This window comes from Hylobates moloch, unplaced genomic scaffold (genome assembly GCF_009828535.3).
Source record: "Hylobates moloch isolate HMO894 unplaced genomic scaffold, HMol_V3 SCAFFOLD_2, whole genome shotgun sequence".
NCBI classification, from domain to species: Eukaryota; Metazoa; Chordata; class Mammalia; order Primates; family Hylobatidae; genus Hylobates; species Hylobates moloch.
In genome coordinates, this window is record NW_026652277.1 from 80,866,606 (window position 1) to 80,883,314 (window position 16,709).

Consider the following 16,709-nt stretch of genomic DNA (forward strand, 5'->3'; position numbering starts at 1 on the left):
GTGATGTGAATACCTGTGACAGCATCATCATCCTTCTAATGAAGGCCAAGTCAATATTGGGTCACACACAGTAATGTTTTTGTGATGACATATTCTATTTCCCCCAGGACACTGTACCTCTTCATGGAAAATTCTCAAAGCAAGATTCCTAGGCTGAACCTCTCCCTGTAACTCCCATCCTGTACTTCGAAGTGTTCCGAATGGATCTCACTTTCTGGGACTTATTTCCCATTGCTTCCTGTACAGATATCACCTCCTAGTTAACACTGATTAATTGCTACTTGATTTCTAACCTTGGGTCTTAAAATAGGCTCATTTGTCCTTCTGTACTACTGTCCTCCCCAATCTCATTTTCCCATGATCAGAATGCATCTGTCCTTCAAAGTCTGAGATCAAATGTTACCTCCTCCAGGAAGCCTCTTCTGATCCAAGTAGTAGAGATCATTCCTCCAACAAACAATTCACATTAAATCATAGAAATCCTATATGACCATACATTGCCCTCCACTCTGAAGACACAAAGTAAGAATATAATGTAGTCCCTGACCAACAAGAATATAAGTATGTAGACAAATAAAAGCAACAATGTGACAGTGTTGGAGGCATTGATTCTGATAGGGAGATTTGAGGGAAGGAAGGAAAGGTGAGTAACCTCTACATAGGATTTTAGCAGATGGGCAAGGGGAAAGAGTATTTTAGGAAGAATAGCATAAGTGAAGCCTCAGCAGCATGAAAGTTAAAATGTTGCTAACTTTCAGAGAATAGTCCAGGTTGGCTGAAGAAGTGTGGATGTGTGCATTTGTGAATGTAGAAGGTAAAACTCAGTGTAGGGCCAGGCGGCAAAAAGATACAATTCCTACATTTTAATCTATTAAGACATTTGTAATTTTTAATACTAGGAATATACATGTGCATGTCTTATTTTTTCCCACTATAAGATCTCTGAAGACAGGGACTGTCTATCTGCCTAGCATGATGCTTTTTAACTGGGTGCTCAACCTCTGCTGAATAAGCCAAGAACTTTCTAAACCACTAAAGAGATTAATGTATAGGAGCAACAATTAACATTTTTTATTAAAACACTTCTAATACTGAGATCATAGATAATTACATTTTGACTACATGCTCCTGGGCCTCGAGTGGTTAATCTGGTTGAGAGGATCTGGTCTAGAAGCCAGACAGAGATTCCACTCAGATTTACTAGTATCCTAGGGTTTTCAGACCATATTTTTTGCTTTATTTGCTAAGGGGTAGAAGGCTTTCATCACTTCCCAGTGACAGTATGGATTAGTTCTAATGGCTTTAAAAACACAAGTCAGGCCAAAAAGTTTTTTGTTAATCAAAGTGGAAATCCTTTTGGAAAAGTGTGCTGAGGCAGCAGCCAAAAATTTGCTGTCTTTTCTACAACAACAAAAAACTGGATGACTATAGACTGAAGAGGGAAAATTTTTAATCTACTCTGGTATATGAATAACTGATCTCTAAACTCCCTTCCAATTCTAAGATTATATGATCAATGATTTTATATCCTATGTGACTAGGTAGAGTCAGATTATGGATAGTAAGTAACAGTTATTATTAGTAATAGAATGTATAAAAGAACATTCATTAAATGTAACAACTTAAAAAAAACCCCAAAGGTTAGCTTTGGATGTTACTAAAAGGAATGAAAGTTTAACATACCTACAACATTCTTCAAACCAACGTGCAACATAATCCCACATATAATAAGGTTCGAAGGAATTAAAGAGAAGGTTAGCAGTTTTAATCAGCTCTGCTGTTTTCTTATTTTCTCTTAATTTACTGAAAAAAGAGAAAACAAAAACTAAAAAATGTTACCATTTACTTTTTCAAATTTAAATTTGAGTGCAGTGCCAGTACATATTCCTAGGTAGTTGCCAGAAAATGTGCTAGTAAGAAGATTGCAACAAATAATTTTTATCTACTGCCACTCTCCTATTTTATGTGCAGTTGTTTTTCCAAATTTGAATTTTTGTCAAATATCACGATCAGAAATTAGACTTGCATAGTTTCTGCATAATAAAAAAGACAAAAGAACAAGAATTTCTTTTTGAACTATTTCGTGTGTGGGACTGTAAATTTGGCAAAATTCTTTTATTTCCCTTGGCACATAGAAACTGAGTAGTGATTTGATTTTCACAGCCTTGATTGTGAAGAATTTTGTCTGCTTCCCTGTGCTATTCAGGATTTTCTTAAGAAAGGTTTACCCTGACCAGTTTCAATCAAATTATTATTCTTAGTTTGAAAAACAACAACAAAACCAACTAGTGCTGTTAATAGCCATTATTACTGAAATTGCATCAGGGAAAAATAACTTTGTTATTTCAAGTGGCAACCATTTAGCCTATTAGCTATTTTCTCCTCCTGTCTTTTGTAACAACTAAAACAACTGTCTTTATATAGTGAGGCACTGTCAATACAACTAGTATGTCAGTATTAAATCAGCTTTACTTATTAGAACACAAACTTCATGGAGTAGGATACCAAGTTATTACACTTCAAGTTTATATTAAGTGAATACATATTATGTCTTCATGTCACATTTAATTTTTTGATAATGTACCTGCTTAACTGAGCATGATCCTTGCTGAAGGGTGGTTCTGTTTGAAGATCCAACTCTGCTTTGCATTGAGAATATAATGTTCTAAACACTTCAATCAGGACATCTTCTAGAATTACAGGTCCTAAAATTAATATTCAAATTAAAGACAGTAATTAATCAGCATGAGCAAATCATGCTTATCTGAAAATTGGCCCAATTAAACGATGTTTTAAAAACAAGTATTTTTTAAATAGTATTTCTTCAGAAGCTAAGCTAAATTCACACTTCTTTGAGAAGGTAATATAAGATATTACATAACTGAACAAATATTTAAAGTGCAGGCTGACACAACAGAAATTACAGAATCAGAGAAACTGGTTTTGCCAGTTAATAGTTCTGTTACATTAGACAAGCTATTTAACTTCTTTGAGCTTTAGTTTCCTCATCCAGAATGAATACCAAAATTTACAGGACTGTTAAGGGTTAGAAAAAATATTTGTAAGATGGGTAGCATAGTTTCTAGAATATAGTAAGTATTCAACAAATGCTACTTGTAATTACTGCTATTAAATAATACTAAAATGCATAAGGCTAAATTTTCTTGCTATTACAGATATCATTTCCTTAAAAGAATTCCTGAGCTTCATCTGTTATCATATAACAGCTAAAACACCTCTCAAGACCATTTATATAATTCAAGTTATTCTTGTATTTTAAATTTTTCATTTTTAAAAAATGGTGAGAAGACACTTGCTAAAACATCTGTATATAATTTGAAGAAATTACATTTTATGATTTCATTTTATTGTTGTAAATATTTGTTTTTTACTAATTTCTGTCTCAAGTGCCATAATATATAAGAAATATACAATGGATAAAGAGAAAACATGCAAAATAAAGGGAATGTGGAGAAGAAAGTTGAGGGATATAACTCAAATATTTTTCCTCAAGTCCTTGGATTCTGTGAACTATAAATTGGTCATGATGGATAAATGTTTTAATTTCAGTAATACAATCAGGATTAAGAGAAGCTTAGATAGCATCTTTAAAGTGATTCTTCTGCTACATACATACCACAAGACAGATACATAATAACGTATCAGCTGGATGAATACCTGTATCTTAACTTCGTAGAGTGAACTTTAAGAAATTGTTGGCCGGGTGCGGTGGCTCACGCTTGTAATCCCAGCACTTTGGGAGGCCGAGGCAGACGGATCACGAGGTCAGGAGATCGAGACCATGGTGAAACCCCGTCTCTACTAAAAATACAAAAAAATTAGCTGGGCGTGGTGGCGGGCACCTGTAGTCCCAGCTACTCGGAGAGGCTGAGGCAGGAGAATGGTGTGAACCCAGGAGGCAGGAGGCGGAGCTTGCAGTGAGCCGAGATCGTGCCACTGCACTCCAGCCTGGGAGACAGAGTGAGACTCTGTCTCAAAAAAAAAAAAAAAAAAAAAAGAAATTGTTGAGAACTTATATTTAAAGTCCACCTCAAAATATAACAATTTCCCTGATGACTCTTTTTATTTTCTTATTAACACAAAAGTACTACATGTGACCTTATGCCCTAGGACAGCATACATTACCTAGCTCAGGTTTGTCCAGTAAACTGATTAAAATGCGAAAAGGCTTCAGATCCTGCATTAGAGTGTTCTCTTCTCCAAATCCATTCACTTGTAAGATTCCCACCATTGCCTTTAAAAAAGGAAAGTACACTGGTCATTTAAGTAAACATATTCAAATATTTTTTCCTTAAGAAAAAGTATTTTTAAATGTAACCATATATAATGGAGATTTATACCCACTACTGCTTTTCTGACACCTTTTCACCAAGCTTGGCCTTCTTACTCTGCTACGAAAAAAATATATTTATCTATCTTGAGAAAAAAAGTGTCTAAATTTTCTTTAGACATAGTGGAATATCAAAGAAAATTTAGAAAAATATATTCATGAGCTGAGTGTTTTCCCCACAGATGAATTTCTATTTAAGATCATTCTTCTCAGAATCATGCCGCATTATCATGGCAGTGTCTGCTATTAGGCAATTATTTTCCCGTTAGTGACTTAACAACTATATTCTTATAACCTCACTCATTTAAAAATGCTTCAGATACCATGTATTTTCTTCTGTTTATTTCCTATATCTTAAATAAATTGAATTAAAAATAATATGAAATAAACTTCTCCAGAGCTTCACAGGAAATAGCATAGGTCCTGACTCATTTTTGGAAAAGCTCCAACTTTCATTGAGCAGACAGGTAAGAAGCTACAACTATGTTTTAATAAAGTAATGAAAACAACAAAGTAAGAGAAAAAAAGTCTTTTGTCTTACGTGGTAGTCTAACATATGATTATTATTTTACAGGAATTTGCTTGTTATAAAAATTCTTGGGAAGTTTGTAAGTCTTATCTCCACCCCTTCAACTGTGAATTCAATTAAGGCAAGACCTCGTCTTACACTTTTTCACTACCTCTAGTGGTCAGTAAGTAACCAAAGAATAATGAAAGTATTCATTACCTGGACCAATAATTCTTTTGAAAAGGTAGTGAAATAGTAAGTGGCATGTTCTTCGGGATTACTGTGTCTTGTGCTTCTGGGTCCTATGATAGCACCGTTGTTATCAAAACCTCCATGGAAACAAATCACAAAATTACTTAAAATGGAATTCTCAAAACTGTTGTTCACTAAATACCAAAACAACAAAATCTCAGAACAGCACTAAACACTTACCAATTAGTAGCCCATTCAATGTCAGCAAGAGAGATCATTTTAGATAGTTTAATAAAGGGAAACCAATTCAATACATAAGTAGCATAGTATTCTTCCAGAATTATCCTTTCTTTTTGTGGCCAATTTTACTAATAGTGAAATAACTGAATACTCAGAACATCCACAATAAGTTATATTATGTCCCCTCGCTCTAGGCAGTAAAGAGTTGTGAAGACAGACAAAACGCACAAAAAGCATGGAAGACCAAAGTGTACATATGTATTACTGCCTGAGTGGGACACTGTATGATGTGTAAGACAATGGTACTAGTCCTGATTCCTTTGATGAATTCAAAGTTTTGGACAGTATTTTGATTATTAGCTCATCCTTCTTTGCCTACTAACTTATATACAACCATCTCAATTTGTAAGGGGAAAAACATCTTGTTAAGGACAAGGGAACATGACTTTATGAATTCAAATAGACTCTTCAACTATAAAGCTGCTGAAATTTCTTCATACAATACACAACTAATACTGTTTATATTTTTATTGTCCATTTACACAAGAGATTTTAGTTTTTAAATTCAGGACACACATACAACTTGGTAATACTTATACATGACAAATATCTCTCCATTTTCTCCCCAAATATGACCATAGACATCAAATACCTACCAAGAAGCCATGCATAAAGTCTTCGATTCAGAGACATATCCCTCCTTAGCACTACATGAAGGGCTGCTGACAAGATCCTGATCATATCCGGTCGAGTGGCCTGAAAGAGTTAGGAATATGGTTGTATTTAACAATATACAGTATATATTATTTTTTCCTCTTTAAAAAATGCCTTGAAATACGCTTAGAATATTAGGGTGTACGGAGTACTTTCATGTATTATTTCAAACACAGGAATTATTACTTCCATTTTACAGATTAGGAAACAGGAAGAAAGTTAGGTAACATGGCTATTTAGCTGCATAACTGAAACTATAACTTAATTATTTTAACTTCCAGTTTAAAGTTCTTTATATAATAAAAGCAAATTCTGACATAAAACAAATAAAATGGAGCAAGATGGGACAGACACAAGAAAATGATATGCCATTAGTCTTTCACATTTATAATGTTGTCAACTGACTATAAACTCCTGAGAAGGTTACTATCTTCATCCACACAGTCATTTATTCTTTTAAAAAAGTTTTATCTTGTAGTATTTTAAACATATCAAAAAATACAGAAAACAATATAATAAACCCTTTTCTACCAATCATCCAACTTTAATCTTAATTTTTCTCTCATTTTGTTCCATTTCTTTTTAAGAGAAATAATTTTTTTCTTTTTTCCCAATATCCTTAATTCAATGTTCAAAAAAATGATTAAAGGAGATCCGGGTTTTAGCTAAGAGGTAAATTTATAAAAATCAAAATAGAAGAAAAGCAACTTGCTATTAATTTTAAGAATACTGCCAGATAATCACTTTACAATAGAATCTTGGAATCTGAGAATTAGATGATAATGTGGAAACTGACTAGTTTAACAACCACTCTATAAGTAAAGAACCTAAACCTCACAGGTTCTTGAGGTTTTGGCTAAGCGCTTAGCCAAATTCAAGTGCCTGGTTAGTGCCCCAGCTAGATGGAGAACTCACTTCTCCTTAATCACAGACCAGTGAACTTTGTTCTATATCATGCTTCTTGATAGAATTAGAAAGGATTCACCCAGCTCATTTGTTCTAAAGGAACCTTAGAGAAATAACTGAGATGATACAGAACACAGATCACCAAAAATTGACAAATTAGGTTTGCTCCTTTGAACACAAATGCCTTCTATTGATCTGTACAATTCTGAAAGTACCGTTCAAGACCCCTAGGTATCTCTAAGACTTTTCCAGGGGGTCCACAAAGTAAAAACCAGCTATTCATATTCATAACAAATAAAACTATGCATATTCATAACAATACAAAGATGTTATCGGGCTTTTTGTTCTGTTGACATATGCTCTGATCATGCAATAGTGGATAAAATTGCAGGCACCTTAGCATGAAAAGAGGCAGCACAGCAGTAGCACCCACTATACTTGTAATCATTATATTTTTACTGCCATGTACTTGTAGTAAAATAAAAAAATAAGTATCAACCTTTGAGCGCATGTCTTTTAATATTCTGTATAATAGAGTGAAAGACACACTTAAAGTATTTCTGATGTGGCCGGGCACGGTGACTCACACCTGTAATCCCAGCACTTTGGGAGGCCAAGGCAGGTGGATCACAAGGTCAGGAGATCGATACCATCCTGGCTAACATGGTGAAACCCCATCTCTACTAAAATTACAAAAAATGAACTGGGCATGGTGGTTGGCGCCTGTAGTCCCAGCTACTCAGGAGGCTGAGGCATGAGAATCACTCGAACCCAGAAGGCGGAGGTTGCAGTGAGCTAAGATAATGCCACTGTACTCCAGCCTAGGTGACAGAGAAAGACTCCGTCTCAAAATAAAATAAAATAAATAAAATAATAAAATAAAATAAAATAAAATAAAATAAAATACAGAAGTACTAAAAGTACTTCTGATGTATACTGAAGTAGGATGGTTGTCTCAAGGAAAAAGCAATTGTATAACTGAGTTGTGAGCTTAACTACCAGCTTTCTTAAAGAATGCCATTTTTACCTGAAGAACTACTAATATGAATTATGACAACTCAGGCTTGGACATTTTGTAGTCATTTTCTCAAAGTGAGCCTGTCATTGCAAGGAAAATAACATTAATCATGACAAATAATAAAAGTTGAGCTTCTAGGAGAAAAGTAGAATTATGGAGATCTTGCATTTAGACTGAAACTGTATTTTTTGGGTTTTTTTTTTTTTTTTAAGATGGAGTCTCACTCTATCGCCCAGGCTGGAGTGCAGTGTTGCAATCTCAGCTCACTGCAACCTCTGCCTCCCAGGTTCAAGCGATTCTCCTGCCTCAGCCTCCAGAGTAGCTGGGGTTACAGGCATGTGCCACCATGCCCAGCTAATTTTTGTATTTTTATTAGAGCACGGGGTTTCACCATGTTGGCCAGGCTGGTCTTGAACTCCTGACCTCAAGTGATCTGCTTGCCTAGTCCTTCCAAAGTGCTGGGATTACAGGTGTGAGCCACCGCATCTGGCTGAAATTGTATTGTTTTGATTTGAATTGGTTGAAAGCTTCTCAATACTGAGCTTAAAAGTTTCTCCCAATATCTAAAAATCTTTACTGATGAGATCAGTGGCAATAGTAATAAACATGATTGGTATTGTATAATAAAATGTGAAAACATTTGGAAAATGTGCATAATTCAATAAACCAGTATTTCCTTAATATCCAATCATGATGTTACAAAAGCACATATGACTGAAAGAGCCACTGAAAGTACAAGATAGACCAGTGGATTTTAATGGAATAGAATATGAAAAGTTCATTGATACGGTTTAAGACTCAGTATTGTAACTAATTTTTAAAATCTACTGCTTCAAAGTTTTGGTATAATATCAAAGAATATGTAATTTTAACGAAAATGCTACTGAAATACTCCTCAATTTTCCAACTACATATCAATGTGAGATCAGATTTTCTTCATATACTTTAACCAAAAGAACAAATCACAATAGACGATCTAAGCAATACAAGCAAAAGATTTTTGAGGACCTTCAGTACTTTTGAAGAGTGTAATGGGGTTCTATAACTAAAGCATTTGAGAACTTCTGATCTATCCAACATAAGATATGAAGATTATATTGTCACAAAATCTTTAAAAGTACAATTGTCTCCCCATCTTATTTTGGGAGAAAAACTACTCTTCTTAAGAAAGCAGGAAGTACAAGATGTTAGTCAAAGGATAAAAAATTTCAGATGGGAAAAATAAGTTCAAAAAGATCTACGGTACAACACGGTAACTATAGTTGTTAGCAATGTATTGTATTCTCTTTTTTGTTTTTTGAGATGGAGTCTCGCTCTGTCACCCAGGCTGGAGTGCAGTGGCGCGATCACTTGCTCACTGCAAGCTCTGCCTCCTGGGTTCACGCCATTCTCCTGCCTCAGCCTCCCAAGTAGCTGGGACTACGGGCATCCGACACCACGCCCTGCTGATTTTTTTTGTATTTTTAGGAGAGACGGGGTTTCACCATGTTAGCCAGGATGGTCTCGATCTCCTGACCTCGTAATCCGCCTGCCTCGGCCTCCCAAAGTGCTGGGATTACAGGCGTGAGCCACCGCACCCGGCCACAATGTATTGTATTCTTAAAAACTGCTCAGAGTACATTTTAAGTGTTCTCACTGTAAAAATTGTGTGAGGTAATGAATGTTAATTAGCTCAATTTACGGATTCCAGAATGTATACATATTTCAAACATCATGTTGTACAAGATCAATACATACAATTCGTGTCCATTAAAAAATAAATTTAAAAAAGAAGTTGCTTCTTGATTACAATTGATATCACCGTCTATTTCTAATATGAAAAAAAGTCTATTATAATCTCAAAGGTGTAAGTACTACAGATTTGGGTGAGCTTTCCAGGAAACAAGTTAAAGAAGTGTAGCAGTCCATTCCACTGCTGAAGTTCCTAACAGCAATCATCCTTTTGGGATATGGTAATGAAGGCACTGTTAAGTCACAATTATAATACAATCCATACTTGGATTGTATTCTATTATATGTAAAACATAGAAAGAGGGAAAGTGGAACACTAAGGTACCTACATCATAATCTTTATTCAGTTTGGTACAGTAATAGGGAGAACTGTATTAGAATTCGGCAGCGTAGTGGGGAGAAAAGTATTAGAATTATAAGATTATTAGAACTGGGTGTATACTTTTAAAAAATACATTCAACGAAGCTATTGTTTTCATAATATATATTATAGGATATAAGAATTTAGAACATTTTGGCTGGCAGGAATACAGAGAAGGCAGAGTAAGAAAGTACAGGCTGAGAAAAGCTTAGGAAACGCTGATATATTAAGATTACAAATTAAGTTATTCTTGAGTCTACTATGACTTAATTCCTCAGATCTTGTTGAGACATCTGTCAATTGAGGGCCTAATGATGTTGAATGTTTGGAAGGTAAGAAAGCAATGGGAAAAGTTCAAGAGTGGAAGTCAATAAATTTTTTGGATAAAGATCCAGACAGTACATAATTTAGACTTTCAGATCACATACATTGCTTTGGCATATTCTTCTTTGTTTTCTAAGCCTTTAAAAAAGCAAAAATCTTTCTTAACTTATGGGCTGTTTGGCCATCCCTATACCAGAGCATCGCTAAATTTAGATTATGCTGAGATGACTCAACAGTTGTTTTTGTGAAAAGCCAGAGGGCAGAATAAAGTCCCTTGGTTGAAGGGTGAAAATCTCAAAATAGAAACAGAGTGGTTTATGTTCCAATTAGTCAAAGTATAGACAAGGAAGAGTAGAATTATTTAGTTATTAATATTTCAATTCAAATTAAAGAAAAATGTTAATAAAATAATGAATAAAAAAATTGGCCAGTCATAATGAAAATTCACTACAGTTATCTATTAATCACAGTTCTTATGAAAACCTCAAATAATAGTCCTTTTTAGGAATAAATTTACTTTTCCAAGGTAGATATTCTCTATATCTTATTACTTTAGTTAGGTATGTAGTTCCACCATGCTGAATGCCTATATACTGGTGCTGTAAATCACTCTTCATCAAGGTTTAGAAGTCAAAGGAATTTAGATCCTTTCTTTTAAAATGAGGGCACTGATTAAATTAAGTTCTAGGAATGAACTTCATTTATGATTTGTCAAGTTAGTTGCACTTATTTGTAATAAAAGTACTACAGAATATCACAGTGGCTAAACACGTGGCTCTTAAGTTATAGTCAACTCTGCTAAGGGTCTGGCATGCATGTTAAAATCACCAAAACAAGATGACATAACACCAGTACAGAAGGCCTGGGTCTCAGTCTTGGCTTACTCAGAGTTAGCAATAGAGAACCTCTTGCTTTTTATATGTTACAACTTTTTTCAAAAGTAAGAAATAATCTACTTCAATGACCATATTCTTATCAAATCAGTAAAGCTTTTATCTTTAGTTTTTTTCACAACAAATTCCACTCCTTAAAAAGGAACTTATTTTCTATGCGCTTACTGATTTATACAAGAATTCAACACACATGCCTTTAAAAAATAACTACACATTATCAATCTATAGTTTTCCAAGAATGCCTTATATCAGCGTTAATATTTTACCTGACTCATGTGGAATGGAAAACAGAAGAGTATGAGGTCCAGTGTGCTTCTCTGTACAAGTACACTTGAGTCCTGCACTGAAGTACTTACTGCTTCTACCTGAAATAACAGCATCTTTAACATCTATTGTCTATTATGCTGAGAAATTTTTGCCATGAAAATGTAACAACTCTTCATTTTCTCAAAAGTATGCTTCTGAGGATCTAATCAATAATTAAAGATATTTACATTATTTTGAATAGTAAATATATCATGATGGTTTAAAAATTAGGAAGTACATAAGACTATACAGCAAAACTTCCAACTATCCAACTTCTGTTTTGTAGGCACCAGTTTTACTAGTGAATATTTCCTGCAAATACAAGAAAAACACCATACATATATTCCAAATCTGCCTTTTTCATTTAACATGTTTTAGATATCTTTCCTTATCATTAAAGAGCTTCATTTCTTAATGGCCGAAGTATTTTATTTCATAAATGAACTCTAATTTATTTAACCAAGCTTCTAATCATGTGCACTTATACATTTCTAAACACTATTATAAATAATGTTGCAATATATAATACTTACATAACATACAAGTATATCTGTAAGATAAATTCCTCAAAATAGAATTGCCAGGTCTTGGAGTATGTGCAGTTACAATTTAAATAGCATAATGCTGTTGGGCATGGTGGCTCACGCCTGCAATCCCAGCACTTTGGGAGGCTGAGGTGGGTAGATCACTTGGTCAGGAGTTGGAGATCAGCCTGGCCAACATGGTGAAACCCTGTCTCTACTAAAAACACAAAAATTAGCTGGGTGTGGTGGTGCATGCCTGTAATCCCAGCCACTCAGGTTGCTGAGGCAAGGGAGTTTACTTGAACCCTGGAGGTGGAGGTTGCAGTGAGCCAAGATTGTGCCACTGCACTCCAGCCTGGGTGACAAAGTGAGACTGTGTCAATAAATACATAGCATAATGCTTTATATTAGGTTTCTATCACTTTATATTCCCACCAGTTTTACATGACAATTTGTTTCTCCACATGCTTGCTTAGCAATATATATAGATATATATCTATATATCTATATATATTTGTATTTTTGCCCATCTGACATGAAAACTGGCTTGGTGTAGTTTAAACTCTTATTTCTTTATTACAGTGTTGATCATCTCTTTATGTTGGAATTATTTTTATTTCCTTTAAGTTAATTATCTGTTCAAATTCATTTTCTACTTGTTTTTATTTATCCATAGTAGCTCTTTTAATATTAGAAAGAATACTCCTTTGACTGTGATATTTTGGAAATATTTTTCCATGTGTGTCATTTGTTTAAATAAGTAAAAAATGATTTGTTTAAAATTTCCATTAAGTTATTAAAAAGAAATGTAACAGTATATTTTAAAACCTGAATTTAAAAAGCATAGCCATTTTGGAAAATAGTTTGGCAGTTTCTAATAAACTTACACATTGAAGAAAAAAGAGTAAATCTCTGGTACCTTGGATTAGACAATGGTTTCCTAATATAACACCAAAAGCACAGGCAGCAAGAGAAAAAAAATTACATGAACTGGACTTGATCAAAATTAAAACTTTTTTGCTTCAAGGGACCCTATCAAGAATGTTAGAAGACAATCTACAGAATGGGGGAAAATATTTTCAAATCATATATATGACAAGGGTTTAATATCCAGAATATACAAGGAACTCCTAGAATTCAACAACAAAAAGGTAAATAATCTAATTTTTAAGATGGACAAAGGATTTGAATAGAAATTTATCCAAAGAAGATACACAAATAGCCAATAACCAACCACAAGATGTTCATTGTTAGTCATTAGGGAAATGCAAATCAAAACCACAATGAGAATACTTTATACCCACTGGGAGGACTATAATAAAAAAGATAACAACAAGTGTTGTGGTGGCAATGATGTGGAGAAACTGAAACCTTCATATACTGCAAGTGGGAATAAAAATTGGTGCAGTCACTGTGGAAAAAAGTTTGCCAGTTCTTCAAAAAGTTCGACAGAGTTACCAAAAAACTTGGAAATGGCACTACTAGATGTATACCCGAAATAAATGAAAACACATGTCCATACTAAAACTCATACATGAGTGTTCAATAGGGCATTATTTTTAACAGCCAAAAAATATAGAAACAACCCAAATGTCCATCAGCTGATTAATGGTATATGAACACAGGCCAGGCGCAGTGGCTCATGCCTGTAATCCCAGCACCTTTGGAGGCTGAGGTGGGTGGATCAGCTGAGATCAGGAGTTTGAGGCCAGCCTGACCAACGTGGATTTAAAGAACACAAAAAATGAGTCCACTTATATACAGTATGGTTTATGTAACATTCTAGAAAAAACAAAACTATAGAAACAGTAAACAGATCAGTGTTTCTAAGGGCCTAGGAGTGTAGAGGAAGGGGATTGACTAAAAAAAAGGCATAGAGGACTTTTTAGGGTGATGTAAATATTCTGTGTCTTGATTGCAATAGTGGCTATATGACTCTATGTGCTTGCCAAAATTCAGGTAACTACAATGTAAGAAGGGCTAATTTCAGTGTACATAAATTAACTTCAATAAATCTAACCAGAAATATGCATTAAAATATCAGTAATGTCATCATCATATGGGGAAAAAGTAAAGTATTATCCATCAAATTGTTTAATTTTTCAAAATGATCCTTGAGGGTTTTTTATTCCTTGCTCATATTAAGAGTATAGCACTCTAGAGATATAAAGCTTGCCCTCTGTTGTTAATCTTGAAATTAAAAAGAAAAGTACTGTATAAGTAAGCAATAAATGTGATTTTTCTTCCTATTATCTTTCACTATCTGTTTTAGTACATCTTCTCACATAAATTCCATACGGAATATGGCTATTTTACTTTATCTAAAATTCACTTCTTATAAAGAAGGCTATGAGGCCAAGGTGAGAGGATCACTTGAGGCCAGGAATTAAGCTTTTAAAAACAATAATTATTATTTTGGCCTTTAATTTTCCTTGATAAATGTAAGCTCGATGAAAATAGGAACTTTGTTCATTATACAATCCTCAATATATGTCTGGAATAGTGCCTGGCTCTAAAGAAATATTTGTGAAATGAGCAACCATATTTTTAGACCTACCATTAGCTCAATATCACTGCCAATTATATAAAGTTGATCTTCCATAGAAAGCTTCCTGTTTAAATGGGCAAGAACATACGTGATTCCAGGTAAACGCACAGCAGGACTGGTGAGAAGACTACCCCACAGGGCACTGTAGAATGCTGACTGGTCCACAGCAGCAGCAACCTTTTCCAACAACGTATTTGTTCTGAGGTATAAATAAAGTGGTTTAAGACGGGAAATATTTAGTTTCATATTTTAAAATATAAATCATTCTTTTCCAAAAATGTATGCAAACATCCATGCTATATTCATATGTTCCACCCTGGAAACAAGTGTGATGGACTGGAAGAAGAATATACTTTAGAGTCAGAGGACTGAATTTAAGTCCTGGCTCCACCATTTACTAGCTGTATATGTTGAGGAAGTCACTTCATGGTTCTTAAGTTCAGTCTCCTCATCTGTAAAATGAACAGAACAACAACAAAACACTCCACCGCAAGACCTATCCACCTCACTAGGTTGTTAAAGTACTCTCAGTAATAAAATACCATATACATTTTAGTTTCTTAATAAGAATATTAGTAATGAGATATTAGAGATACTTAATGCCATCATGCATTGCCTACAATTATTAACTCCCCGAAAATAATAACAGGGTCCAAACAGATCAAATAACTTTATTTGAACAGTTAGAAATCAAGAGTACCATGTCAACAGCTAGTGAAACAGCACTGTACTGGTACTAAGCTATTTTCTCCCATTAGCAACTTAAAAATTGTTAGTGCATGGACTAATCTTCCATTCTTATCACTAATCTAAATGTCCTATTATTTTAAATTACGGGTCACAATTTTCTTGAGTGACTTATATGTGCTTGGCTAAGGACTAGGTGATTTGTTATTAGAATGATACAAATAAATAGGTATTATGTTTGTTTTAAAGATGAGGAAACTGAATAAAGTTCAGACATTAAGAAAACTTCCCTAAGCTCAGTGTCTGTATAGGCAAGATTTCAACTCAGTACATCCATCTCCGAAGTCTATGCTTTTATCACTAGCTATATTTTCGGTATGATACACAGACTAGATAAACTATAATAATGTTTCATTGCTATACTGAACTGTCTAGAATAATTCATTTGTGATGTTAAAACATATTTGACCTAAATATGCTTGCTGACAAATCCATGACTTCAATTACATAACTGCACCAAATATGATCTTACCTCTCATAGTACTCTGATCCTTCCTCTAAGCCAGGAAGAATACCAGTAAGCAATCCCTGTAGACCAGGTTTCAGTGTTTTACCCAAAGGCAGATAATATATCTCATATAAACTGAGCAATGTTGGTTTCACAGACATGGCAGCATTTGCAAGAAGAGGAAATAATCCAGAACTATTAAACAAATAAAGACAAAGGAGGAGAGGGAAGCAAAATAACTATACAATATTAATTTATATGCAATTATATGTATAAATATTTATTTCTGATGAAAAAGTTATACTGATTGGCTTAAAATGATACCTGTATATTAATGACTACATCCATTAAACCAGACCAGTTCTCTCACCTGGGTTTTATACTTATAAACCCAATAGCTACCTAGCTGTTTCACAAAGTCCTCATATTTCACAATTCCAAAACAGAATTCTCCCCAGATGTGCCCCAGCAAAACATGTGCCTTCCCTGTAATAATTGTCACCTCAAAATATGGCATCGCTATCTATCTGGCTGACCAAAAGCTATAAATCTAGGACTGATCCTTGACTCATGCAATCCTCCTGCCTCAGCCTCATGAGTAGCTTTAAAAATCTTCTACTCTAACCTGGCTGAGTAAGTTGGCTCATGCCTGTAATCCAAGCACTTTGGAAGGCTAAGTTGGGAGGACTGCTTAGGCCCAGGAGTTTAAGACCAGCCCAGGAATAGTGAGACCCCATCTCTACAAAAAATAAAAATTAGCTGGGCACAGTGGCATGTGCCTGTAGTCCCAGCTACTTGGGAGGCTGAGAGTAGAGGACTGCTTGAACCTGGGAGGTAGAGGCTGCAATGACCTGTGATCATGACACTGTACTCCAGCCAGGGTGACAGAGTGAGAGCC

The 16,709-nt window shown here is 34.6% G+C and overlaps 1 protein-coding gene across 8 annotated transcripts in view; it reads right to left on the reverse strand.

The window, feature by feature from the left end:
• Positions 1-16,709, reverse strand: part of DOP1A (DOP1 leucine zipper like protein A) — a 105,816-nt gene that overhangs the window by 45,509 nt on the left and 43,598 nt on the right. For 3 of the 8 annotated variants that reach the window (XM_058434864.1, XM_058434857.1, XM_058434853.1), the window contains 8 exons: positions 15,836-16,006; positions 14,622-14,815; positions 11,505-11,599; positions 5,948-6,047; positions 5,079-5,188; positions 4,147-4,255; positions 2,585-2,705; positions 1,684-1,803 (listed from right to left, as the gene is read on the reverse strand). In XM_058434864.1, coding sequence (XP_058290847.1) covers positions 1,684-1,803; positions 2,585-2,705; positions 4,147-4,255; positions 5,079-5,188; positions 5,948-6,047; positions 11,505-11,599; positions 14,622-14,815; positions 15,836-15,972 — 986 coding nt within the window. In that variant the 5' untranslated portion in view covers positions 15,973-16,006. The remainder of the gene's footprint in view (positions 1-1,683; positions 1,804-2,584; positions 2,706-4,146; positions 4,256-5,078; positions 5,189-5,947; positions 6,048-11,504; positions 11,600-14,621; positions 14,816-15,835; positions 16,007-16,709) is intronic. The other 5 variants (XM_058434866.1, XM_058434862.1, XM_058434858.1 and 2 more) reach the window with 2 other exon arrangements.